Below are 27338 nucleotides of genomic sequence, written 5' to 3' on the forward strand. Positions count from 1 at the left end.
GCTTATCAGGCGAGATCGGCATGTCCATGAGGGCTGTAGACATTTTAACCGGCCGGCATCGCACACCTATGCACAGGGCACATCATCCGAGATCTGGATGACGAGCTCCGGAGGATGGATGAGCAACCACTCATTCTTCGCGGACCTGACATGCTTTACCATCCCCGCACATCGGCAGACACGCTCGTTATCTTTCTTCCTCATCACTACATCTGACAGGATAAACCCCCGCAGATATTGCGTGAATGTGGTGGATGATGATGCATTGGTCTGTGCGGTCCTGCGCCCATCAGATATGGCATCCAGACCATCACATCAAGCCTTGCTATCAAGCTTAAACAGGGATAAATATGTGCGACTATCATGTGAAACAATATGCAGTGCAGCGGACTGTCAAAAATTCCCTGTACTCTCTGTGTCCCCCCGCCTCCTTCTGCCGGTCTTCGTGAACCCAGATCAAGACCGGAATTATCATGGCTCCATCGCCAGCTACGGTTGAAGAAAGGGCTGTTGACACATCCAGTGGCATTGTCCAAGCAAATCCTAAACGAAGATGGGTTAGCTACATCTGGGATACTTTCGACAAGTCTCCTGAGGAGCGCAGACTGCTCTTTAAGCTGGATTCAGCTATCTTGACTTTTGCGTCGCTTGGTAGGTGGCAGTCTCTTGACGTCTGCAATATGTAGGAAATGCGCTAATATTGTGGAAAAGGTTACTTTATCAAGTATCTCGACCAAATCAACATCAACAATGCCTTCGTTTCCGGAATGTTCGTATCACACAACTCAACCACAGGATCATGGTCAACCCCCACTGACAAAATTACAGGAAGGAAGACCTTGGTCTATACGGCAACCAGCTCAACTACATGCAAGCATGTTGGACAGTGGGCTATGTAATTGGTGAAATTCCAAGTAACATGCTTTTGACACGCATACGGCCTAGATATTGGATTCCGGCGATGGAGGTATGGCTGTCCATTAACATATGGGAACTACGCTGACAATGTCTAGTTGCTATGGACCGTACTTACGTTTGCTCTGTCGCGGAGTACCAGTGCGACGCATTTCTATGTTTTGCGCTTCTTTATCGGTATGAGGTCTCCCTCCTTGGCCTATATTTGACTAACGCAATCAGGCCTTGCCGAGAGTAGTTTCTACCCCGGAATGCAGTACATCATCGGATCGTGGTATCGCAAAGACGAGCTCGCAAAGCGATCATGTATCTTTCACACCAGCAGTGGAATTGCGAGTATGTTCTCTGGGTACCTAATGGACGCGGTGTTCCATCTCGGCGGACGGGGAGGGTTGAAGGGCTGGCAATGGTATGTTCAGTTCGCTCCGACTAGTCTCAATCAACTAACAAGACAGGCTCTTCTTGATCGACGGAATCATCTCAATCCCAGTAGCCATCAGCGGCTTCTTCATTTTGCCGGACGTCCCCGAAATCTCCAGTCCATTTTATCTGAGCGAGCAGGAAGTCAAGCTAGCGCAGAAACGGATGCAATTCGAAGGGCGAAAGGACAGAGAACCGTACACAAAATCCAAACTGAAAAAGATCTTTTCGTCGTGGCATATCTACTTGCTCACAATCGTATACATGTGCGATAGCAACAACTTACCCCGTTGCGATTATAAGCTAATGATAGCCTAGAACTTTTAACAATGGAGCAGCAGGCAGTCAGCCCGTCTTTCAACAGTGCGTCACTCACCCAAGTTCCCTGGACTACAACTAAAGCTATCTTCGCAGATATCTCAAAGACTCCACCAATCCTGTATACTCTGTCGGCCAAATCAATGCCTACCCGACCACCACAAACGCTGTGCAGGTTGTCACGACCCTCATCTACGCATGTACGCACCCTCCACAGATAACCCACCCAAGAAACGCTAATAATAATATCATCAGGGACATCCGACACAATTCTCCAAGGCCGACGCTGGCCCTGCATAATCATCGGAGCCGTACGCCCTCCCCCTCCCCCCAACCCACTGTCCCTCACACCCAGTTCACCACTAACACCAAAACTAAAAACCCAGTGCATAAACATAATCTGCTACGTCTCCCTAGCAGTCTGGAACATCCCCACAGGCTGGAAATGGACCTGCTACATTCTCTCCGGCGCAGGCTACGGCCTGAGCGGACTATGCATGGCGTACGCTACACCCATCCCATCCCCTCTATATCCCCTCTATATCCCCCACATAAACCCCCACTAACCCGACGAAATGTATATAAAGTTGGGCCCACGAAATCTGCACCGACGACAACGAAGAGCGCGCGCTCGTAGTCGGCAGCATGAACGAAATGGCATATGTTTTCCAAGCGTGGTTACCACTGGTGGTGTGGCAGCAGGTGGATGCCCCACGGTACCGGAAGGGGTTTATTACGGTGACGATTATGTCTGTTATTTTGATTATTTCGACGGTGGTGACGTGGAGGTTGCAGGTTTGGGAGGGGAAGAGGTATGTTACTATCACTACTCATTATTCTGTTTTGCTGGGGGGGTGGTTGTGGGGTTGGATTGTTTGCTAACGGGTGGGTTTTTGTAGGCCGAAAAATGTTCAGGCTGAGGTGGTGGATGGTGGTGGGAGAAGTGAGAGTGAGGGGGATGATTCTAGTCGTGATGATGGGCGTGTGGAAGGGGTGGTAGATGGGGGGCTGGTGCGGAAGGTTTAGTAGTATTTCACTTTAGTTAGTAAGTATTGAAGTTGGGGTTACTACTAGTAGTACTACAAAGGAGTACTATATATAGTTCGAGATAAAGGCAGGGTACGTCAGTTCTAGAACTGCGTTGCGAGGTTCAGTCGACACACTGCAGCAATACTTCTTCTACTACTGAACGTTAAAAAGCAAATTGAATTGGATTCTTATTGACGAGTATATACAGCCTTCTTTCACTAGTAATTTCTGATTGTTAGGATGTATTACATTCTACACACTGCCTTTTGTAGCATCGATGCCTGGCTATGTACTATCTGGGACGAAAGAATGTGTTATTGCTCGTATCGCCAGAATCTAGAACTCTTTTATAGCGAATATAACATATGTTCTAGTAGGGCTTATCCATGATATATATTGTCTAGGGAAAGCATTCGACTAATTGCACAGAATGTAGAGAAACAGAGATTGGCAGCGCTAAGTTACTACGGACTACATAATCAGAGAACGGTTCAGCCAAATTCTGTCTTTTGCCAGATCTGGTCAAACGAATGACTGGTTATTGAGTGATTAATGTACACAAACGTCCAATCCATCACACCTTCATCCACAGTTATTGTCCTATCCACGCCATCATCATAGCATTGTCGATGTCCTCGGTGGAATTAATGCATCAGCGTCAGATGATTCGAAGGTGTCGACTGTCGATCGAAGCCCAAGGCTTACGCATGGACTTAGTAGGAAGCACCCGAGGGAGCGGCGGCGGGAGCACCCGAGGCAGCGGGAGCACCACCAGCAGCGCCAGAAGGAGAGGGGCCGTTACCACCAGCGACGCCGGAAGGAGCAGCACCGGAAGGAGAGGGACCGTTGCCGCCAGCAATTCCAGAGGGAGCAGCACCGTTACCACCGAAAGAGCCGGAAGGGGAGGGACCGTTGCCACCAGCGACGCCAGAGGGAGCAGCACCGCCGAAAGAGCCGGAAGGAGAGGGGCCGTTACCGCCAGCAACACCGGAGGGAGCAGCGCCGCCGTTACCACCGAAAGAGCTGGAGCCGGAGCCCTGCTCAGAGGGGGAGCCCTGCTCGGAAGAGCCCTGAGATCCCTCGGAGTCGAATCCCTGGGAGTCGGATCCCTGAGACTGGGAGCGCTCAGACTGGGATCCCTGAGACTGAGAGTCCTGGGACTGGCCCTGGGACTGGGAGTCCTGGCCGCCGAAGCCGCTCTGGCCCTGCTGACCCTGCTGACCCTGCTGGCCACCGAAGGAGCCAGAAGGAGAAGGACCGTTGCCTCCAGCAACACCGGAGGGAGCGGCACCACCGAAGGAGCCGGAAGGAGAAGGACCGTTACCGCCAGCAACGCCGGAGGGAGCAGCACCGCTGCTGCCGAAAGAACCAGACTGGCCGCTCTGGCCACCGAAGGAGCCAGAGGGAGAGGGGCCGTTGCCACCAGCGACGCCAGAGGGAGCAGCACCACCGAAAGAACCGGAAGGAGCAGCGCCGTTGCCGCCAGCAATACCGGAGGGAGCGACACCACCGAAGTCACCTCCAGCAGCAGCGGAGCCGGTCGGGGCAGGGACGTTAGATGCGGAAGCGGGGATCTCGAGCTGGCGTCTCTTGTGGCCGCGAGGAGCTCCGGAAGGAGCGGGGGCAGCGGAGCCAGTGGGAGGAGGCTGAGGAGCATCGCCCAAGCTCACGGTGGGAGCCTGGCCCTGTCCTCCGAAGCCCTGGTCCTGGCCCTGGCCCTGAGGAGCACCCGAGGGAAGGGGAAGGGGAGAACCGGAGGGAGCGGCACCCTGGAAGGAGGGAGCTCCGCTGACCTGAACACCATTGGGAGCAGAGTCTTGCTGGGCGCCCATGGCCGGCAGGGCGGCAGCGTAACCGATAAGACCAGCGAAAGCGATTCCGGTGAACTTCATCTTGAAAGAATAGAGAGTGATGGACTTGTAGTAGTAAGTGAGAAAAAAAGAAGGCGAAATGAAAGTACGAAGCACAGCTTCTTAAGGAATGGTAGTTGAGATCAAAGGAAAGAGAATTTGAGCTGAATGAAGGATGATTCTGGCTGGGAAAAGGGACGCTTTTATACGGCACTCTCGAAGCGCTGAGTCGGCCAAGACCCAGCGATGATCACTTACATCCATCTGCTACGATGCGTGAGAGGAACCAAGCATTCGTCATGCACTGTTGTCACCGATCTCGGCCTGCCTGAATCTGAGACGTCGACTGTCAGCAATAGATCAGGTTATGCTGGAGATGCAAGAACCGCATAGATCGCCAGACCTGGCGCTTGTGGGGGTGGGAGAGTGGCTCAGGGGCAGGGCTGATGTAAAATAGGGTTTGGACGTACCTGCTGGGCTCCTGTGGGTCGGCTAAGCATGAAGCCGGTAGTTGGATCCCTGAGAGGTGAGGATGTAGTAGACGATGCTATTGATGGAGAGAAAGAAATAGTAAGAGGGAAGTCACTCTGGCTGGCTGTCGCTGTGGCGACGGCCCCACGTGCGCGGCTCGCCCTGAAGGCCGTCACGGGCCAGCCGACCCTCCAGCGTTTCATCTCTTCATCGCCTATTCAGAATGGCTGACTCGTCTCTCTCTCACTCTCCCTCCTTGGCCCCTCTGCCGCTTGGAGGTGGCTTGATCCTGGTTGCGGCGGTTGATCTATTTGCGGTTCCGTTATGATTCCATGGTAATGCTTTGTCCGGTTGCCTTTCTCCGCATCATACACCCACCATATGCAGTCCACACATACGGAAAGCCTCAAAAAGTGCCTCAGATCGTCGGTGGATGAGTGCGACTGGTTGTTAGCCTCAGTCCAATGACAGCCAACATGCAACGGAGCTGACGTCCTCGATCAAGCTGTCCCCTGCCGCTGTGGCTGTTCCAAATTAGTGGGTCAGCTCAGTCTCGACTCTCGACACTGACAGTCGACAGGTCGTAGTGCCAACTAAGCGGAAAGCTAGTCCGCTCTGGTGTGTTCGTGGGGGCCCAACGATGGCGGGTCCTTGACTCTACGTTATTTGGGTGGGTCCATCTCGAAGAACAGCAGCAGCTGTGGTCAGTGTCTCTATGTGTAGCAAAATCTTCTTCCGCTTACTGATCATCGTGCAAGCTCTGGCCACGACTATGTGATAATCACTGTGGGGGATAGTCATACCTATACCCTCACTTCCCTATGCATCAAAAAAAGTTCGTTGTTGTTATGGAGTGCTACATAATACCCCTCGCTAAGAAAATTGTATTTGAACTCGGAACAGAGCTTTCCCCTTCAAAGTTGGGGAGCCCACGATGTGGACCCATTGGATAGGGAAAGTAACAGCGATGGGACCCTGAGGGACCCTAGAGTCTCCAGAGAAGGGTGCAAGTCTTCTCTGGCATCTGTCCATACCGGAAGTCTGTTAGGCTATCCCTGGTTTCCTGCATGGTAGGGTTGGAAGTGATGGAATGGCCAAGATGACGACAAATGGGGTCTGGACCAGTCGTCAGCCTCCCTAGCGAGCCACTATGAATGAAACGGACGGCTGTCTGGTTGTGGCATCTGTTCGTTTCAAGGCTTGGATTTGATAGCGCGTTGGAGCAGCTGGCGTGGCCCTATGCAGATCCCATAGGCTGCGGAAGCTGATTGGCCACCTGCCTGCACGGCCCATTTATCCGATCGGGATGTTTCACTTTATCTTCGCAACCCTCAGTCGCCTCCTCACTGGCGGTCCACCTACTCCTACGTCGCTACCGGTTTCCGCGCGATCGGCAGGCTTGACGAAATCAGATAACTGACTCTTGACTCTCAATATTGGGCCTTACCAGTATGGCTCCCACTGTGGCAGTCCACTGCTGCTCATTTGACCTCCGGGGCAAACGATTGGGAGCGAGTCGGGCGTCCCGCAGCGGCCTCGTGGACTTCCCATGATTGCGAGTCAAAGGGGCCAAAATGAGAAGGATGCGATACGATCGCAATGGGTATAACCCAGGAAATCATGTTATTTTCATTAGGTTTAGAAACCAGTCAACGCCCATAGTGTCTCTATTTCTGTCACCCTTGAGACCCTAGGTGCGGGCCCTTTTCCACCCTTCAACTGTTTTGTGTCGGATCCGGCTTTTCCGGGCTTCTCCTTTTCCTGTCAATTGGTCCGTGCATCTGTCAATAGGAAGTGCCATCATCGCAAGAAGGCTGGGGAATGGTGTCCCTTAGCAGCACAATCGATCATACCAGACTCTAATACGGCTTGGCCTGCCAGGTGACGCGGCCACCATAGTGTCCGCCCCTGGGGCTAAATCCCGCACGCAGCGCAAAACGAGAATGACACACACCGACGGATATTTTCTTTACCCATCAAAAGCATCTAGGAGTCAGTCTTTATAGGCTCGGCACGCCTATGCCAGTGACATGGTATGCGGTAGTGTACGTTTCTCCTTTTTGCCAAGCAGGCAAAGGAGAATAGAGGACTGGAACAATTCATGTATGTGATAGCCCTGCATATGTGTCGCGACATGCAGGTGTGCCGGGATTTCGTCCTCATAGGCCACTTTTACCGCGACGGAAATTTCATCATCAAGGCCGGGAATTGCTTTCCGTCGTCCATTCTACGAGGGTCGCTTGGCAAGAGGGTCCAGGTTGTGCGCCAACCGAAAGCAATATGTCCCTGGAATGAGTCAGGGTCCATTGCAGACGCGTAAGTCTAATTGTAGTTTTGCAACTCTTGCCCTTTCATTCCTGCATTCTGTGTGTTCATACACCCAAGCGTACCAACCAGCACAAATTTGTCTATCTCCTGGTCGTTTCGACTCGCGTTACGGCATGGGCAATTGCTAGGGTGATATTCAATTGTGATGAAGTCAAGAGCATTTGTCTCTTCATGCTCTTTCTTCGCCTTGCCTTGGAGCCTCATCATTTTCTCTATGACTACTTCGTACTTGGCACGGCTCTCATTTCCTCTGCAAGGTCAGATTGTAGCACCAAACAGATCCGTTTGCACGAGCTTGAGGCATGCTATCTTTCTGAGAGCCCGACACTGGACTGCAACGAGGACCAATCCTCGAACATGGCTTAAGCTGGAGAGTACATAGTACAGGGAAGACATTCGATGGTAAGTCAGCAACCAACTGGCTCCAACCCACTATCACAACGACTGGCATGAAAGTATCTATTTCCTGCAACGGGCTGATATGATATATTTTAGATTCCAGATAGATTCCGATGATCCAGCTCCGTACCCTTGACAATCGAACTAGATTTGTTCTCCCAGTTGGTCCATAGTCAGCATGCCAGACATGAATGAGATTTTAAGAGACAACGGTGGCATTTTGCGCTCTAACTCCCAGTTGATACCGACGGGGAATTGCGTTGCACACAAAACTGAACTGCCGACAACGGTATACTTTCTATGTGTTTGGTAAGCCATCAGCGGCTCAGAAAAACTACTGAATCATGGGTCTTATTGTGATGGTAGACCCAAGTCCCAGCTTGTTAACCGGTATCAACCTCGACTTCACCACTCCCAGGAACAACACGTACGTTGCTATCAGAGAGATCCAAACATGGTATTTGATTGATGGAAAACGATCCCTTTGAGGAGAGGTAGGGCCCCGATGCGATGAATAGAATCTAGACGTGGAACAACAGATCAACACCCGGGTCTAGATTGCGGAGAAGGCCCTTCTTCCTTATCCATCCCTCGATGCAGCAATAACCAGTATATGAATTGGCAGTGGTGAGTGTAGGGATGACATAAGGATAGTGTGGCTGTTGAAGCGGGAAGTCCTGTGGCAGGCAGTCACACCATTGGCGGGCTCGGTTTCCCACCACTCTCTTCCTAAGTCGGGTTGCTTTCTGCTGCCAGGTTTTCAAAAGTCTCATGCTGATAGCCGAGAGCTTCGGGGGAAGTTTATTAGATTCTTTTCACCATCCCCTAACCACTCACTCGGTGTGAGTCTGGATACATCGGGTTCACGATATCAGTGCATCATCAGTGTGAAAAGGTGATGTTACCCTCTAAGCAGTCTAGAATATCTCAGAAAGAGTTCCGGAAAATCCCACCAACCCCTGAAGAGCTTGTTCGAAGCACTGCCGCTGTGGTCTGCTGCTTTAATATAGACAGCGGCAGCTATCACAGACAACATCTCACGGTGTGTCATTTTGAGGTATTGGGCTCACAACTCAACAAGGGCGGACAGAGAAAAAATGTGAATCTGAAAACGGAAAGATGCCACTAACGCAGACTAAGAGGTTACTCTGGCCATCGTGAGTCATTAGAGCCACAAGCACCAGTAGTTCACACTGGGTCATGATACTGTATTGCCAGAGCGCGTGTAGAGAACGCGTAGGGAGCGCGCATTCACTATATCAACCCCCATGTATCTCGCTTAGCATGTCCACTGGCTCGCTAAGTGTTGGAACTAACTCGCATCTGTTGTCATCGTATCTCTCATCTCCTTTCCATCACCATCCTCAACACTTCTTCTACAAGCTTCTCTCGCAGAGTATTTCTTCGTTTACAAGGATACGCTGAGTTCGGACATCTGTTCATCAAATTGTGCTTCTGTATCAACAGTGCTAGTAACAACGCTTCAGGTGCTACAAGAGACTCATCTAGTCAAGATGGCAGACACTCCAACGAACCTATCACCTGACAACAGCAGTCTCATAGCCCATACTGAGGATATGCTGTCCGCACTGCTGAAGGTTGAGCAAGCAATCGATGAAGCTGGCGCAGGTAAAAATAAACATCAAGATTTCACGAAATACGTATTGGGTGCAACCTCAAAGCTGGGATTCATTATCATGGCCGGCAAGGTCGTCAGCGTCAACGGTCACCGGCTGGATATGGCCGAAGTGGTGGCTGTTGCCAAGTACGTTGTTAGCTTTGATGGACTCCCCGGGACGCACTCAACTAATTTATTATCTTACCTTAGACATGGGGTGACGCCTGTCGTTTGCGATAATGGCACCGTTCGCCCCAAGATGCAGTCCAGTGTGGAATTTCTTCAGAAGCACCTCAAGGAGGGTAATACCGTCTATGGCGTGAACACTGGCTTCGGAGGAAGTGCTGACACGCGTTCCGACAACTATCGTGCTCTGCAAAAGGCACTGGTTCAGCACCACAATGCCGGTGTGCTTCTCCCTGCTGAGCAGGGGCTCGAAAGTACCCCCATCCAAGATCGCATGAAGAAACACTCGATGCCCGCTTCATATGTCAAGGCAGCCATGCTGGTCCGATGCAACAGTCTAATCAATGGGCATTCGGCAGTGCGACCAGTGGCCATTCGTCACATTCTCAAGTTGGCCGCTGCTGACTTCACGCCTGTTGTTCCGTTGCGCGGCTCCATTTCAGCTTCCGGTGACCTAACCCCTCTCGCGTACATCGCTGGGGCAATTGAAGGAAATCCCGACATCTTTGTGGACCTTGGACCGAAGCACAACAATGTGATCCTCCCTTCAGACGAAGCCCTCGCAAAGCTAAGCCTGAAGCCTATTTCGTTCTTTCCAAAAGAAGGTCTCGGACTGCTCAATGGAACTGCTTTCAGCGCTGGAGCCGCTAGTCTTGTGCTTTTTGAAGCCAACCAACTGGCCCTATTCGCTCAAGTCGCAACCGCCATGTGCACGGAGGCGTTGATCGGGAGCCGTCGTAATTTCCATCCATTCATCAGCAACACTCGTCCACACCCTGGACAGAAGGAAGTAGCACGCAATCTGTACGGCCTGCTCAAGGACTCCAAACTAGCCACTGATTCAAACCCCGAAGAGGTTGGTCTCGCTCAAGATCGCTACGCAATCCGCACCACTCCGCAGTGGATCGGTCCACAGGTCGAATCCTTGATTCTCGCAACACGCCAAGTGGAATGCGAATTGAACTCGACCACCGACAATCCTTTGATAGATACTGCTAATGGCGAGGTGCATCACGGAGGCAACTATCAGGCAGTTTCAATCACGTCTGCAATGGAGAAAGTCATGACATGTATGCAAATGCTCGGGAAGATGATCTTCGCTCAATGCTCCGAACTGCTTAACCCAATGTTCAGCAAGGGTCTGCCTCCCAACCTCTGTTCCGACGATCCCAACTTGTCTTTTGCGTTCAAGGGTATCGATATCAACATGGCATCGTACATGAGCGAACTGGGATACCTGGCTCACCCCGTCAGCAATTTCGTCCAATCCGCAGAAATGCATAACCAATCTCTCAACTCACTGGCTCTCCTCACGGCCCGCTACGCAGGTGACACCGTCGAGATTCTCTCGCTAATGATGGCAACACACATCTATGTGCTGTGCCAGGCTCTCGACCTACGCACACTCCAGCTCGAGTTCGAGAAATCCGCAAAGCCTTCCGTGGACGAAACAACAACAGCCATGTGCAAAGACGTGGTTCCCGAAGAGCGCATCCCCCACATCAAAGACGAGATCTGGAAAGTCCTAATGCAACACTGGGGAAAGAACTCCAACCTCGGACTCGCCAGTCGCGCAGCAACCTCGACAACCCTGGCACTCGGCACCGTCCTGGATCTGATCACGGTTGAGTGTGACGAAAGCAAGGCTGCGGAGATTCCTGGCAAGATGCTGCTTTGGCAGGAAGATGTCAAGTCTAAGCTGTGCGACGAGTATGAGATGACGCGTGAAAAATATTTCCTCGACCCATCGACGCCCGACTATCTCTGCACCTCCTCCATTAAGCTGTACAATTATGTACGCAAGACTCTCGAGGTCCCAATGCACAAGGGAGTCGTCGATCATCCAACTTTCTCACCTCCTCATGCTATTCCTAGCGAGAAACAGACGATTGGTACGCTCATCAGCACGATTTATGTTGATCTTCGCGAAGGGGACCTCATGCACACCCTAAAGGGCTGCTTTGAGGTCCCCGGGAATGACTTTCTGGGAAAGAACGATGAAGAGTGAGGATGATATGCAAGATCCAGATACAAGGGTTAGTTGAAGGGGGGTATGAACGGTGAAAAATCAGTGTGTTTTTCCTCTCGCTAAAAGAAAAGAACACAGTGCGGGAAAAGCCCCCTTCATTCACTTACTTACTTTGTCGCATTTTTTGCCGAGTGCATAGGTGGCATCGGGTAGCGGAATGCCGGCCGGCGTTGTCATTCTCATTTCATGTTTTTTCCATTGTATCTTCCTGGAGTGAAGCGGCAGGTGATTATCTGGAGTCAGTGCTGGGATTCCTAGTTCCCAGCCACAGGCGTTGATTTTGATCTCTTGCAATTTTCGATGCTGGTATACCTGGATCCCAGCTACGGGCGCAGCGCTTATGTTGATTTCTTGCGATCTTTGACGCTGGTCATTCCCTGGATCATAGGCACAGGCGTTTCATCTCGATGTCTTGCAAGTGTTTCATGGAGGATCTCTCATTGCTGAATCTTTTGTATATTTTAGACAACTTTCTCATATGGGAGCAAAATAACTCTACCAGATAGCAATGTACTTGAAATAAGAGACTGATGGCAAAAATAGAGGATAGTGGCAGCACCAGGCTACTAGACCTTCCCACTTTGTTCTTCAATAAGCATCCTTTACCCACTCAAACTAAAACTACTAAACTACTTACTTCCCGATTCTCACAAGCGATAGTTTCCACCGAATAATCATTACCGTATCGGTTAATCGTCATTTCCATCCTCATTACGTTTATACTAATCCACGCAATTATGAATTATCTGAAGGTGTGAATCTACATAACAGTCAAAGACCCGTACAGCCCCGGACTCCATTACCCGTGAGTTAGCATAGCCTCAGAAGCTAACCATTTAACTAATAAAATAAATTCTAGTACGTGGGTGTTGTTATTCATCAATACTACCCACCATCACGTAGAAAAATAAGCCTCGAAATTACGCGAGCGGGCGAATGAAAGCGGCCATCTGTCGCTATGTGCTCCACTTCCTGTGCGGGTACGATACTGCAATTAGTGGGGAGGATCGTCGGTGGAGGTGGATTTGGAATTATAAGCGGGTGGCTATGTTCCGTTACTTAGATCGGTGTGATGGGAAGTAGGATTAGAAAATTGTCACATTGATATCTAAGGTGATTTAATTTTACTTTTTCGATTCTTTAGGGCTTTAGATGAGCCTCTTTAGAGAAGAAGAGAAAAGGAAAAAAAAAAAAAAAAAAAAAAAAATAAGAGAGAGAGAGAGAGAGAGAGAGAAAAAGGCTTAAGGGAAGAAAAGCGTGAGACAGATTGCCTGCTAACTACCATAACTATCAAACTACTAAGCAACATCCATTACTTCTCCCCACCGAACCAAGCCTCATAATTCCCAAAATCATTCAGCTTATACCGATCCAAACAGAGATGATAGAGAGCATACCCCTGAATAAACTCATTAACCCTGTTCGAAAGTTTAACATTACCCTGACACGCTCCACGCAGCCTCCGAACACAACCCAAACACTGGGCAGCTCTGATCTCGATAGCCTCATACTCCGAAACACCCAGACAAACACAAGTCTGTCTAACCCACGTACCAGCCTCATTTCCCAATACAGACTCCTTGTAGAAAGAAACCACATCATTCAATTGACCCACAATAGCAGCCATATCTGGAATCAGAGGAAAGTACGACGCTACGTTCCAGGACCCAGGGAAATTGAGAAACGCGTAAGCCTCTCCAATGGCGCTTTTCTGTCGAAGAAAATCAGGAAACATTGAGGTTGATGAAGAGAGCATGAAATCATCCTTTCGTTCTTTTTGTTCTTCTTCGAGGATATTGATACTAACGTAATCCATGACGGATTTCATGATCATGTCGCCGGCGAAAGTGTCATAGTATTTGGATAGATCTTCGAGAGATGTGTACAGGCCGTTGAGGAATTTCAAGTCAGTAGACTGGCCGAAGAAGACCGATCTGTAACTTTTCATCGGGTCGCGGAATGATGCATCCGTGCAGATGTTATCGAGGGAGAAGATGTAGGCTGTCCATACTGCTATGGATAGCCTGAGTGGATCTTTGAGACTGGGATAGAAACATTCTGCTACGACTGCTCCTGCTTCAGAGGAGGTGCGTACAACATCCTCTGGCAGTCCGGAGAGTGTGAATTGATCGAAGACTTCTTGGTGGAAGGCTTTGTCTTTATGATAAGGAGGTAGATCTAGGAAAACCTCCTTTAAGAAGGGAGAAATGATCTTGAAGAAGTCATCGGGGGTCACGGTTGTCATGGTTATGGAGATCAGGTTGTTTGTGTTGTCTTTGAGGTGGTTTCACGTGCAATTTTAGGGGGTATTTATGTCACTAGTACACTGCCATAAATCTCCGTCTGCTATACATGGATAGGAGTTCTACCATTTCAATCCATTACTAGATCTACTTCATTGTACAATCTGTAAGAACGGCCCGCCATTCTTGAGTAACATGTCTCCTCAGCGGATGTTGTTTCCAGCCTTATGTACTAATTTGATTGGCGTCGAAGTGGCACGTGAAAGGTCACTAGGTATGGTGCGACATTGGCATGAGCTATGGGTGAGGTCTTAGCGGGGGAGAACCGGTGAGAGTGTTCATGTTGTGTTAAGGGGGCATGAAAGAATGAGGCCTTATCTGCCAGGACACTTTGTACAGCTCTAGTTACGGATTGATCAGTGGGTGATACATGCAGTAGGCATGGAAGAATCGGCCAAGCCTATCTCCAGTGATGGTATGATTTTTGCGGAGGTAGACAAGAACTTGCTTATTTCTATATCTCTTCTATCGAGAATTCGCTGTCTCTGGCATTACTCATGAATGGTATTTATATTGCACTATCGACAGAAAGACACAACAGAAAAGCTATACTTGAAAGATACTAGTTCTGTTTTGCCATTTTCTTCACCAAAGCTAATGAAAGCTTGGCTACATGTGAAAAAAGGTCTAGAAACGTCACATGAAGCACATGCAGAATCCACACTGACAGCCAATGCCACACTGGGCATAGCGCATGAGACTTCGTTCCGAAATGAAGCAAGGGGAGGGAACACAAGTGCCTACTAGCCATGTATGGCAGGATGCAGGGCCCATCGTATGACAAGGCTGCATCATGCCAAATTTACTGAGCTCCACCAGGAGATCAGTGTCAAGTCTTCTATGACGTCCCCGATGTGGTGTTGCAGACCAATTAGTACATTACCTACAAAGCCACTGAACATGAGATGGGAGTGGGTGAGTCAGATAGAGAGATTGGACATAGTGATCACATCATTGCTAGAGGTTTCGTATGGGGTTTGAATGACCGCTGCCATGATATCTTGAGTTGTACAAGGCCAGAGACTTACTCTGACAATATCCCTACTGCCCCCTTTCAGCAACACAAATTAGTGTGGGAATTTTAGTTCCGAATAATCTACCAAGGGAAATCTACAATGCTCTCCAATACAGCATAGCTCAATTTCCATCAGTGGCTTAGCAAGCTAAACAACTAAACAAATCTGTTTGTTCACCTCGAATAGCTTGTACATCAGATAAAAGGGCCTTGATCACAATGCTTGCTGATCTGCAAAGTACACACTATCCGGATCGGGGACCCAGAGTCTCAAAGCCATCTATATTAGAATCTGCTTCATGAGTATGTCACTCGAAAGCTACCTATTTTTCCACTGATGTCACTCCCCAGACAGATCTCAAACTACTACTCTAAGGGAGAAGGATTAAACAGGTAACTCTGACGAGACTGGAAAACACGTGTATATGTCCCATCTGAATAGCCATGGCTGTGTTTTTCGACTCTTCGCGATAGATTAAACCCGAACAGGCAATTGAGTTGTTCGGGAACAGAAAATGCGGGGAGGCTATCCCTGTTGCAGGGATGATCATCTCCGCACTAGGCCGGTAGAGGTTTAGTCGCCCAAGGTGGATGCCTCAGCCCCAGTCTCTGTGGAACGCGTCAAGATTCATGACAACACCTTAAGCCTGAACAGGAAATAATTTTGCGACCGCGGGAACTTCAACAAGGCTGACTATTTGGGGGCCAAACTCAGCCTCAACATGAGAAATTAACTCCGATTGTTTTGATTTGACATTGGGAGATTGCGGTCTGCGCGAGATGAACTTATAAAGAACTTGAGGGTACCTGCTCTCAACATGTCTTGGACCTGCAAGCTTCTCTCAATCACCTTCTATATTCCTTGAAACCCCCTCATCAGACATCATGACGAGGCAGTCTTCTCTCGTTCCCACGCTACTTTCGCTAGCCTCGCTAGCAGCTCTCTCACAAGCAGAGTTGGGCAAGATCCAATGGAGAGGATCTTGCAACTTAACCAGTTATCCGACATTGGTCTGCGGAACACTAGACGTCCCATTGGACTACACCGAGTCCAATTCCAGCAAGACCCTGACTCTCGACATTGCCAAGTGGCCAGCAACCAAGAAACCGGTTTCGGAGCCTATCATTTTCAACTTTGGAGGACCTGGTGTGAATTCGTTTGAGGGCCTCGGACTTTATGGAGAGGAGTTTCAGGCGTAAGTTGCTGTCTAGCTTTATCGCATCTTATGCTGACTGACATTCGTTCTCTAGAATCCTCGGCGGCCACAACGATTTGATCGCCTTTAACAATCGGTTCGTGACCAGTCTTTCCTCAAATTGCGGACAAATAATAACTTATTACCTTATCTAGTGGCGTTGGAGACACCATCCCATTTTCGTGCTATAGCGATGACGCCACCCGTGAACTCATCGCCCTCCAAGCCCCTAACGACGGCAGAGCATCCAGTACAGCTTTGGGAGAAATCTGGGCGCAGAACGCAAACATCGCACAGGCATGCTATGCTACGAACAATCAGACCGGTAGCCTTATCGGAACTAGCTTTGCTGCCAGGGACATCGTGGAGGTCGCTGATGCGCTCAGTGGGAAGGATAGTTTGGTGAACTTCTGGGGTATGTATCACGGATACACCGAGGCTATGCTTTTACTGACACTATATTTAGGATTCTCGTACGGCACTACAATCGGTTCTGTTCTGGCAGCCATGTTCCCGGAACGAATGGGATATGTCGCGCTTGATGGAGTGGATAACCCCAGAGAGGCTCTCTATGGATAGTGAGTGGCCCTTTCAACTTCCTTAACCTGCTATATTCCGGATAGCTAATTTTTTCCGAATAGCAACGCACAAGCTGTTGTGGACGTCGACAAAGTTTTCGAAGGCTTCTGTGCGGGCTGCATGGCCGCACCGGACCTGTGCCCGATCGCCAAGGAGTACACCAGTGCCGCGAACTTGGAAGCTGCCATCTACCTGATGCTCGAAAACCTCAAGTATAACCCGATTGCCATTCCTGAAATTGGTGGCATTGTGACTTGGAGCGACGTCAAATCTACCATCTTTGAAGCCATGTACCTCCCCAGCTCCTGGCCCTTGACCTCTGAGCTTCTTTACTACGTGCAAACCCGGAACACAACAATCCTTGGAAACTCTGAGGTATACGAGACCATCAAATCTTACGGCCAATCGGCTTCCTTGACTTCGGCTTCCGATGAGGTCGGCACGGCCATTACATGCTCCGACAAGCATCGTTCAGCCACCATGAAAGAGGTCCTCCCGTACATTAAGGCCAGACAGGCCCTGAGCAAGATCGCAAGTGACGGCTCGGACGGCGACATGAGATGCGCGCAGTGGAACCCGAGGATGTTTGCCAAGGAACGCTACTCCGGTGACTTTGAAGTCAAGACAGCTAACCCGGTGTTGATTCTGAGCAACACCTATGATCCCGCAACTCCTCTTCCCGCAGCGAAGAACTTGACAGAAACTTTCGAGGGAAGTGTTTTGCTCGAGCAGAACGGATACGGTGTATGTTCCACTTTTCCATTTCATAGTGTCTAATGTGAGCAAGAGCTAACCTACTGGTGACAGCATACTACCCTGTCCATGCCCTCTCTTTGCACTGCCAAGGCTGTCCGGGCCTACTTCACCAATGGCACGTTGCCCGCTGATGGAACCGTCTGCCAGGTGGACGTGCCTCTCTTCACGAACTTGACATACAAGGATGTGTGGCCAAAGAGTTTCCAACGGAGTGTTGAGTCGAGGGATGATGCGAGTGTCCTCAAGGCTTTGATGTCCATTCGTGATAAAATGTCTCGCCGCAGGATCTGGTAAGACTAATGTCATTAGTGGACAGCTTCACGTCTTAGAGCATTGAAGTCATTCGATTCAGACGGTTCTGGTTACAGACTGGAAATTGTATTTAATAGATTCAGGGCCCTGCCGATCTTTATGCCCATTTAATGATTATTAATGTCAGTTCACACTGCTTCAACTTTGTACCGGTTAGTAGATCGACCAGGCTGCGCTTCAGAGGGGAGGTCCCGAGCTATACAATTACTACCGACTTTGCACCTAATCTTGTGGTAACAACCATTTAATTTATTTATTATTGGGAAGGGGGTGCTGGGATAAATGAGGACTGCGCTACAACAACAGGCTCGTCTGAATGATGTCTCCACTTGTCTCAATCTGAACTGTGAGTTTCAGGCCTGTTGATGTAAGGAAATTCCCCCTCCCAACCGAGTATTGTCCTGGGGATGATGATATCTAATTTCTCCATCAATTGTCTAGTTGTCCTGACGCTCGATAAAAAGGATGTATGTAGATGCAGGAAACGGAAGTTTCCTCACAAAAAGGTGACTGTGTGGACTACCACCCTTCACTACGCGTGCCCCCTCACTCTCAACTTCTCCACTTATAGTCTTTGCACCGTCGCCCAGTCTCTTTCTTCAAACTTTCCCATTCCTTCAGCGCTCGACAGACACCATGGATCAACCAACTCATATCATCGACCACGAAGGAGAGGTGATCATAGTCTTACGCAATGCCAACTCTCCCTTCGCACCAGACGATTACGAAGACATGAATACTGAAGCGGATGCCTTGGAACTCCCAGAAACAGATGGAGAGCAACCTGCTGGGCAAACCGACGAGAAGCGACTTGCCAAAGAACAGCCGCCCGAGACGCCAGCCGAAGACGCGCCCCTCAGTGAGACACCAGAAGAGAATCGTTTCCGTATTCGAGTCTCCGCGAAACATTTAATGTTCGCGTCCCCGGTTTTTAGAAACATGCTCACTGGAGGCTGGAAGGAAAGCATGACTTATCTATCGAAAGGCTCCGTTGAAATCACTGCCGAGAGTTGGGATATTGAAGCGCTACTTATCCTACTTCGCGCAATTCACGGACAACAGAGTGAAATCCCTCGAAAGCTATCTCTCGAAATGCTCGCGAAAGTTGCTGTTTTGATCAACTACTATGACTGCAAAGATGCCGTGTCGATTTTGACAGATCTATGGATCAACGCTCTGGAAGAAAAGGTTCCCGAATCAGGTTCCCGGGATTTAATGTTGTGGGTCTGGGTCTCTCAGTTCTTCAAACTGTCTTCGCAGTTCGAAACATCAACATCGAATGCCATGTCGCAGTGTGATGGCTTGATTACCAGCCGAGGGCTTCCAATACCCGAGAAAGTTATCAGTAAGGACACCCAACGCTAAATGGCTTTTATTTCTAATATTATTACAGACGTAATGAATGAACGTAGGAGTGGACCTATTAATGAGATATTCCTCCGTCTGAATAAGATGCGTGAAGATCTTCTCAGCGGCAGTCGGGGTTGCGACTTTGAGTGCAGATCGATGACGCTCGGAGCTCTAATGAAGAATATGCATTCTAATGATCTACTTCCACTAGAACCCGAGGCTCCTTTCCCAGGACTAAGTTACGCTGGGATCTTTAGGAAGATACAGTCTTTCAAATCACCATACTGGTACTCTGCCCCCCGTTCGCTTTTTTGTTTTGACGAACCCAAAGCCGACTCGTCCCCTCATAGATGTCAGTCTTCTTCCTTCAATACTGTTATCCAAGGAATGACAAATGCTATCAACGGCCTTGATTCATCGATTATGGGCCTATGAGTGATCCAGAATATGTGAAATCTTTGAATCCTCTTAGCATTTCAGTATCACGTTCTTTTTTCGGTGGATGAATGATATCGCTATTGAATGTCACTGGCTGGGATTCCAGCATCTCTGTGGGGTAGAGAAAGCAGAGCCAGAATGAAATTTCTTTGGCCACTGAGCTGTCCAAATTGGTATGAAGTTGCCTTTCAGGGAAGCAATGTTCAGCTTTTGTCGAAGGTCGCCAAAAGCGGCAGGAAGTTTCTATATCTGAGGAATCCGCCTCAAACATACAGCCTTCTCCCTATTCATTGCGCCACCCAGCAGCCCCTGGATTGACCTACATATTTAGATATGTTTACCGCGTATGATATGCTAATACCAAGAGCGGGAAAGAAAAGGAAAGAAAAAGAAAAAGAAAATGTCAGCTCCTGCTAGTTACAATGAAGAGCGGAGGAGCAGAGCAACAGTATGTTTAAGGCTTTCATCTATCTATCTAGAATTGGATGGGATAAGAATGACTTAGGTTAAATTTCTCCGTGAACACAACATAAAAGAGTTGGCTGAAAGGCTAACTGCTGTGACCAATATATTAACAGCTCAGTATAGAAAACGCCAGAGCTCAGCCATCATATCCCAAGGTTCTTGCGCTCTTCTAGTCCAAGAGGTACAGGTAATCAATATTAAGATAAGCCAATATACTCAGATATAGTATTTATAGTTCAACCAATTCTTCTCTGAACAAATTATCATTTCCAGGCGCAGGTCTGGGATCTCCCGATAAAGCCGAATATGTGAGACCTCGGACGGCACAATAGCCACCCGATCTTCTCCGCACGGACATGGCCACGCGTGTCTCTAGCCACTAACACCATAGTCGAGACGATTACGAAACCATCATTCATGGCCAGGATTGCGCAAGACATTTGACAGATGCGGGGTTCCCATTTCGCCATCGATGCTGACACGAGAGTGGTTGTTGTTGGAGAATTGTTGCATTAGTCGGGACGGCAATTGCGTGATGGCTGGAAGTTATGCTTATCAACCCCATTCCGGGTTCCATATATCTCATCCAATGTCCCAGCAAAAGTAAAGTCACAAAGCGGTCTTTTTGTTTAACTCCTACCAGTTCTATTACACTGTGCATATCATGGCTCCCGGACTATCTGCAGATCTCCCCATCCACTCGCACCCCGCATCCAGTGGGGATGGCCCAACTGACCAACCACGGTATCCCGCTCCACTGAAGCCCAGTGGTGCTTTGGATGAGTTCGCATTTGAAGAGACAACCCCAATCATTGGCCGCGAGTACCCCACCGTCAACATCGTCGATGATCTCCTGAACGCTCCCAACTCCGATGAGCTGGTGCGCGACCTTGCCATCACGAGTACCTCTCCCAATCTAACCCCAACTGTATCTCCCCCATCACTAACCATGACCGACAGTCTCCCAACGCGGCGTCGTTTTCTTCCGCGCTCAGAACAATCTCACCGATGACCTCCAGAAAGTTCTCATCCACCGACTCGGCCAACTAACCGGCAAACCCTCCACCTCCACCCTGCACATCCACCCTCTGCTGAACAACACCAACGAGTTCGGCACCGCAGACGCCGAAATCAGCACAATCAGCTCTCTCGCCCGCAAGAAGATGTTCGCCCACGATCGCCAACCCGACCGCCGTAGCTATGACTCGGCCCAATGGCACTCCGATATCCAGTTCGAGCCCGCACCAGCTGACTACACCTCTCTCCGACTGACCCAGCTCCCCAAAACCGGTGGAGACACCCTCTGGGCATCTGGGTACGAGCTCTACGACCGGTTTTCGAAAACGTACCAAAAGTTCTTCGAAGGCTTGACCGCGACGTTCGTGGGCGACGGCTTCATCAAGGCAGCGGAGAGAAACCCCAAGGAGTACAAGATCTACACTCAGCCTCGGGGAAGTCCGCTCAATGTTGGGGAGGAGCTGGTGGCTGTCCATCCGATCGTGCGGACGAATCCGGTGACCGGGTGGAAGAGTATCTTTGCGTTGGGACCGTTCCCGAAGTATATCAATGAGCTGAACCAGAATGAGTCGGAAGAGTTGCTGAAGAAGTTCAAGTCGATTATCATGGAGAGTCACGATCTGCAGGTCAGGTTCAAGTGGAGGAATGAGCATGATATTGGTATGTTCTATGCACTTGCTGTGTTGTTTATTTTGTGTTCTAACGCTCGATAGCTATCTGGGATAACCGGAGCGCTTTCCACACGGCTACTTTTGATTATGAAGGCCTTGGGGAGAGATTCGGGCACCGTGCGGTCGGTATTGGTGAGAGGCCTTACCTTGACCCGAACAGCAAGTCCAGGGCCGAAGCGCTGGCGGCTGAGGGTCTTATCTATTAGTCCCATGATGTTAGTATGCATTTGGAACTGAAGACAGCTTGACGTCGACGGAGGCAATGCTCTATTCGGCGGTTAGGAGGATATGCTAGTACCTATTATTTCTCATATGATATATAGAGATGACACTGCGATGAATTTTGCTGCTAAGATGCATAAGGCGCCTTACATCAATTATTCTGTCCGTAGGTTTCGTTCTTGGGAATCAGTGATTCCTGGTAGCATTCATAATCCCAGCACGATGTATAACTGGTTTGCGCTGAGAGGGATACCACATGTGACAACACACTTCAGAATATATATTTGGAGGGTACATTCTAGGTTCAGAGTTTGTCCAACTTGATTTTCGATTTTCTCGTTCTTGTCTTTTCTCCTTCCTTTAATTTTACTATTTACCTTTTGACTTCTATATATATTATCGTCCTATTCCTATTCTGCATTGTGTGCTTCGATAACGTACGTATGGTTTTCTTTGGGCTCGGACGGCAGATCGAGAAGGAAGAAAAAAAAAAGGGGGAAAAAGATAATGAGCCCAGCCCGGCTCGATCGGACAACCTTACGATCTGGAGTCGCTGTTGGAAATCTGTTAGAGGATGTTTTTGCAATCCGATTGGATGCAGGTGAACTTACTACGCGCTACCAATTGCGCCATAGGCCCATTTGTTGGTGATGGTAGGTCACTAAAGTGCTTAATGTAAAGCAAATACGCAGGACAAAATGGACTGATGCGAACGCGTGGGCGTTTCTCAACCATCAACGAGGAAGGAAATTGGGCAAAATCCGAACTTGGGCAAAAAACAGATGAATATATTCCAATAAGTTTCTAACCACTGAATACTTTTCTTGGAAGATATTTTGATCAGTTCTGTCCACCACTGCGTCCAACCTCCCTCAACCCAACCTGATACTCAACCTTCTGCTCCATTTCACTCTCCGTGGACGACTCATACTTTTTATTTATATCCTCCAACTCTAACTTTCTCGTTTCCGGAATGAAGAAGTACCCAAAGATGACCGAAACAGCAGACAGTGACCCATAAATGAATCCCAGCTTACCACCAATATCCACATGGCCGGGATCGTCTGCGGTTTCGAGGTAGGGGTAAGAGAAAGTCACGGCGAACCTGACAATCACAGTCTGTCAGCTTTCATGATTTTGAGCGAATTTGTGCATTGGTGTATTGGAAATTGGATGGGAACGTACTCAGTAACCAGCTTAACAGTATACGCGATCCGCAAAGTCATCTCTCTCAACCCAGCCGAAGGCAACTCCGCACCGAGTACATACACCAATGGCGCCCAGGCAAGAGACCAACCAAAGCTGTAAAGAAGCAGCATGGCGACGATGCCTTCTTTGGCAGCGGTGTTACTGGGGTCTGCGGTGCCGAGACCGCCCATTGTCATTAAGGAGGCCGTTTCAAGAAAGCCGCTTACGTGGAAGAGCATTCTGCAGTTGAGAATGAGCATCAGTGAACAGTGAATCAGAAAGAAAGAAAAGGACATCCACTCACCTTCGTCCAACCACATCACTCAATGCCGTCGAGATGATCAACGCTCCAATATCAGTCGCGTTAGTACCAAGCGTGACACTAAACGCATTGACCGATTTCAACTGCTTCACGAAAAGCGTCCCATACTGACTCGCAAACGCCTGCCCCGAAGCTTGCTGAAAGAAGTTCGCAGCGGCAACAACGAACGTACGTTCACGATTTCCCTTAATGAAGAGATCCTTGAAGCTTTTCTTTTGCAGCTGGGCTGTGACCTTCTGCGCCATCTCGTCAAAGTCCTCTTGTATCTCATGTTCGGGTGTGTTTTTCGATCTGTATCGTTTCAGCGCTTGAAGTGCTTCTTCCTGTCGGTCGCGGAGGAGCAGCCATCGTGGAGACTCGGGTATTATCCAGACGAGCCATATGCAAATGAATGGGATGACGAGAATCAAGCCGAAGGGGATTTGCCATGCGGCATTTGTTGATATCCCTGATGTGCCTCGTGCGATACCGGTTACTACTAGACCTCCGATTTTAATGCTGAGCCAGTATAGGACGCCCATGGCGCCGCGGACGTTTCGGGGAGCGAGTTCGGCGAGGGTGGTTGGGATGACGGCTAGTTGCATTCCTAGGTAGATGTCTGTAGAGGTTAGATGATGGTTTGTATTCTGGGAGATGTAACAAAATACTGACAGTGTAATGCGCGACCGGTCAATATCTGTGCGTCTGTTTTGGAGCTCACCACCACTGCTGCACTGCCTAGTGCGTAGAGGTTCATGCTGAATATGCACCATTTCCGACCATAAGTATTGCTAATATAGCCTCCTAGGAAGACACCTATCGCAAACAAATCAGCCAAATACTCCATAATCTTGGAAAGTACGATCCTCACCGACAATCTGCGTTCCCGCCTTCAAACTATTGTAAAGCGAAGTGAACAACGGCTTCACTTTGTATGTCCCGGTACTGGGATGATAAACCCCAAACTGACGAGCAAAAGAATCCATAGCCTGACACGAAGAGAACGCCTGATCGCTGAACCCATAATTAAACGCCGAAACTGCCAGCAGCACGGTCGTGAAAATGAGCATTCGACTCCATTGTTTTTGAGATGCCATTTGGAGGCAATCTATCGTTGAGATGATATCCCGACCAGAAACATCTATCAATCAATTAATCAATCAGATAATCAAAGGCCGAGATAATCAGATATGGTGTAATCAGATCATCAGATAATGGTGGCGAACGGATGGCTTGGCTTTATACGTCGCAAGGTTTGCCAACGTGGGCGGGATGGCGGAGGGTTTTTCTCCCCCGACCCTCCCCGACCGGTGAGATAATAAACAGACTAGTCCAGTTATTCTTGCAGCCTGCATCGGCTATCATCGCTCGATTTAGTATCGGTGGCATGGTTTCGTGTTTGGGGGTTTATCCGTCATCTCGGGCTTACGAGGCTGTGAGGGATCGGCCTTTCTCAGATCCCACGCTGATCATGATGGTAAGTGTCCAATCATCATGACAATTATGTCTCATTGCTTCCAGGTGACACAAAAGCATGGAGACCGCTATGCATAGTACTCTCTGATCTTCTTATTGCTTTCCTCATGCTGCTTTCCCCCTTAACCGCGCTTTCCTACGGCCTAGCCCGATCAATCTCTTATCTTTCTCCGAGTCTTCCGGTACTGGTACCGTACTGCGTCTTGCAGGCTTGCCTTCTCAGGCAACATTGTCTCATCCTCCCACTGCACATATATCATTTATACTTCGCCTGTATCGATTGACCGAGAATACCAGTCTATGAACAGCTTATATATTCAAAACAAAGACATCGAACCACTTTCTCCATACTGCCAAGCTTGCCAAGCTCTTGTATAGGGCTGTAGGGCTGTAGGGCTGGAGCCAAGTCTCAAGACCCTTTGTTCCCATCAGCGACGGGTGGTTATTAATACGGTTTCCCGAATTCAATCTCCCATCTGATTACCGGAGGTTGGTTCCATTCACTTCCCGGAGAGGGAATTTCCGGAGTCAGCGCACTTTAATGAAAATTCGAAAATGAGGGGTAATGCATAATCTCGGATTTACATGGTTCTTTTTTTAGCTGCGTCTTTTGTTGGTGGACAACACCACACATATTGGCTTCCATTGGATCTCGTGTGCTGGTAAACCATGTTTCACAAGTTTTACAACTAGCTGGTTGAATTTGTTCAGTGATCAAATTCGGAGATTTATTAGCAAATAACTTCATTGTAAAATCGAGGATATTCAACACCCCGGGTCCACTGCGGTGGTAAGGTATTCGCTCTCTCGGGGCTGGTCACGTTGGGGGCTTCGCTTATACCTGCCCCCATACGATATGCTCAAGCTTTCAAGTAACACATGGCAGACGGCCCCCATTATGCGTGGGGTTTCTCCCCCCTGCACTTGCGAAGAAGGATCTGACGGACTCCACATCGCCGCCCATCCTCATAGCCAGCTTGGCACTGCTTATATGGAGTAGCCTGAGGCATCTTTAGGCGGCAGTTATGATTGATTGATCGTGGGGAGAGAGCTCTCATGAACCAATGCATTGCAGGTGAATAGTACCGAATCTCACACCGGACCAGGAAACGAGGACCATACTTCTGTTCGACACGTCTGAGTGTTACCCATTGTTCTGCACAAAAAGTCCGAACGGACCGTTGCGAAAGCCCGGGCGATGGTATGTTACTCAAAACCTGGGGATTCTTGACTATGTACAGCCCAGTGAGGATAAACTTGAGCCTAATCCTAGTAAATCCGGGGTAAATACTACAGAGAAGTCCGCATGGTCCAGTAATTGGTGTTCAGGATCTGGCTTTGATTAGCAACATTGTAGTAGCACATATGTCGTTGTATACGCAGGACCTGCACCCAAGTTCCGCTGCAGTGTAGGGTCGGTTGGTTTATGGTTACTTGTGTCGCACCAGAATCATTTTCAGTGTTCCATTTTACTACTATCATGAACCACATCTCCGTGGAACCCACACAGGCATGACAGGTTATATATTCCCTATGAGAGCCATATCATCACAACAGTCTCCTATGTCCTTATCCCAATTGCCTTGAAACACTACATCCACAATGCGCTTTCCAATTCTCACTCTCGCACTCCTCTCTACATTCCTAACTCTCCCCTCCATAACTCTCGCCCACCCAGCCCTCAGCACAGAACATCTCCAGCCCCGCGGCCAAAGCACCATCACCTTCCTCAGCTCCATTTTCAACAATGGGATGAGAATCTTCAGGCTAGACAAAACTGTGCGCTACTTTACACCTGAACGTCTAGACGACGTCAAGAGTCGTTCCTCAGAAGCAATCCAAAGCCTCGATGAAGCCATAGCAACTGGAAAATCTATCGGCCACCTCGATCCTGCAAGTAGTCATGCTATTTCTGCGCTGTGTATACCCCTGAAGGTGGTTTATGGAAACATGATTAAGGCTATTCGCGAGAAGGTATCGTGACCATTTACTTGACACTCTTGTTGGGAAAAAGATGTATATTTTTCAATGCTGATGTTCATCATCATCAACAGCGCGAGGAGCTAACCGCAGCGAAATACAAAGATGAGATGATAAAGACGTTAGTATCTCTTCGGGTTAAGAGTCGGGAGTTTGCCGAACTGGTGAAGAAGATAATCACTGAGCCTGATGGGTCCTATTGTCTGTACCTAGAAGATTTTGTTGATAAGCGGTATGCGAAGACGATTGATGAATACAAGGGAATCAATAGCGGTGATTCGGATAATGTGGAGGGGGATATCTGGGATGTGGAAGACTGAAAGACCTGAGAATGGTATGTGGGAATTGCCCATGGGAGGGGTAGGTCATCTTGAGGGCTGATTAGCAGCTGAATACGACATGGGATCCCACCAGCCTGTTACATAAAAAGTTGTTAGCGAGACGCAGGTACTTTTGGACTACATGGAAAATAGATGTCACAGTTTCAAGCTACCTGACTCATGTAT

General features: G+C 49.0%; 9 protein-coding genes and 1 non-coding gene across 10 annotated transcripts; 6 read left to right on the plus strand and 4 right to left on the minus strand.

The window, feature by feature from the left end:
• Positions 1–473: 473 nt before the first annotated feature.
• Positions 474–2679, plus strand: AKAW2_50695S (putative MFS transporter Liz1/Seo1; the record flags this gene model as incomplete). The annotated part of the gene is made up of 12 exons (XM_041690541.1): positions 474–651; positions 712–769; positions 829–967; positions 1014–1092; positions 1138–1324; positions 1371–1601; positions 1654–1698; positions 1750–1853; positions 1909–1964; positions 2040–2155; positions 2241–2465; positions 2553–2679. The coding sequence occupies 12 exons, from the start codon at positions 474–476 to the stop codon at positions 2677–2679; spliced, it is 1545 nt and encodes a 514-aa protein (XP_041544116.1).
• A 716-nt stretch (positions 2680–3395) lies between these two features.
• AKAW2_50696A (uncharacterized protein) lies at positions 3396–4574 on the minus strand (the record flags this gene model as incomplete). Its single annotated transcript, XM_041690542.1, has 1 exon — positions 3396–4574. One exon carries the CDS (start codon positions 4572–4574, stop codon positions 3396–3398), a length of 1179 nt encoding a protein of 392 aa, XP_041544117.1.
• A 4670-nt stretch (positions 4575–9244) lies between these two features.
• AKAW2_50697S (aromatic amino acid ammonia-lyase) lies at positions 9245–11542 on the plus strand (the record flags this gene model as incomplete). The annotated part of the gene is made up of 2 exons (XM_041690543.1): positions 9245–9495; positions 9559–11542. 2 exons carry the CDS (start codon positions 9245–9247, stop codon positions 11540–11542), a joined length of 2235 nt encoding a protein of 744 aa, XP_041544118.1.
• A 1145-nt stretch (positions 11543–12687) lies between these two features.
• Positions 12688–13808, minus strand: AKAW2_50698A (uncharacterized protein; the record flags this gene model as incomplete). The annotated part of the gene is made up of 2 exons (XM_041690544.1): positions 12688–12709; positions 12961–13808. 2 exons carry the CDS (start codon positions 13806–13808, stop codon positions 12688–12690), a joined length of 870 nt encoding a protein of 289 aa, XP_041544119.1.
• Positions 13809–15766: 1958 nt separating this feature from the next.
• AKAW2_50699S (alpha/beta hydrolase) lies at positions 15767–17706 on the plus strand (the record flags this gene model as incomplete). The annotated part of the gene is made up of 6 exons (XM_041690547.1): positions 15767–16077; positions 16133–16174; positions 16233–16492; positions 16544–16655; positions 16719–17400; positions 17464–17706. The coding sequence occupies 6 exons, from the start codon at positions 15767–15769 to the stop codon at positions 17704–17706; spliced, it is 1650 nt and encodes a 549-aa protein (XP_041544120.1).
• A 654-nt stretch (positions 17707–18360) lies between these two features.
• AKAW2_50700S (uncharacterized protein) lies at positions 18361–19089 on the plus strand (the record flags this gene model as incomplete). The annotated part of the gene is made up of 1 exon (XM_041690548.1): positions 18361–19089. One exon carries the CDS (start codon positions 18361–18363, stop codon positions 19087–19089), a length of 729 nt encoding a protein of 242 aa, XP_041544121.1.
• A 1552-nt stretch (positions 19090–20641) lies between these two features.
• Positions 20642–21871, plus strand: AKAW2_50701S (TauD/TfdA dioxygenase family protein; the record flags this gene model as incomplete). Its single annotated transcript, XM_041690549.1, has 3 exons — positions 20642–20879; positions 20938–21654; positions 21708–21871. 3 exons carry the CDS (start codon positions 20642–20644, stop codon positions 21869–21871), a joined length of 1119 nt encoding a protein of 372 aa, XP_041544122.1.
• A 524-nt stretch (positions 21872–22395) lies between these two features.
• Positions 22396–22526, minus strand: AKAW2_t50007A. The gene has a single exon. It is a non-coding gene; the product is annotated as a tRNA-Cys (tRNA).
• Positions 22527–22727: 201 nt separating this feature from the next.
• On the minus strand, positions 22728–24473 carry AKAW2_50702A (uncharacterized protein; the record flags this gene model as incomplete). Its single annotated transcript, XM_041690550.1, has 5 exons — positions 22728–22992; positions 23073–23315; positions 23380–23995; positions 24049–24192; positions 24248–24473. 5 exons carry the CDS (start codon positions 24471–24473, stop codon positions 22728–22730), a joined length of 1494 nt encoding a protein of 497 aa, XP_041544123.1.
• A 1981-nt stretch (positions 24474–26454) lies between these two features.
• Positions 26455–27152, plus strand: AKAW2_50703S (uncharacterized protein; the record flags this gene model as incomplete). Its single annotated transcript, XM_041690551.1, has 2 exons — positions 26455–26826; positions 26907–27152. 2 exons carry the CDS (start codon positions 26455–26457, stop codon positions 27150–27152), a joined length of 618 nt encoding a protein of 205 aa, XP_041544124.1.
• Positions 27153–27338: the final 186 nt, after the last annotated feature.

Source organism: Aspergillus luchuensis, chromosome 5 (assembly GCF_016861625.1).
Source record: "Aspergillus luchuensis IFO 4308 DNA, chromosome 5, nearly complete sequence".
Lineage (NCBI taxonomy): Eukaryota > Fungi > Ascomycota > Eurotiomycetes > Eurotiales > Aspergillaceae > Aspergillus > Aspergillus luchuensis.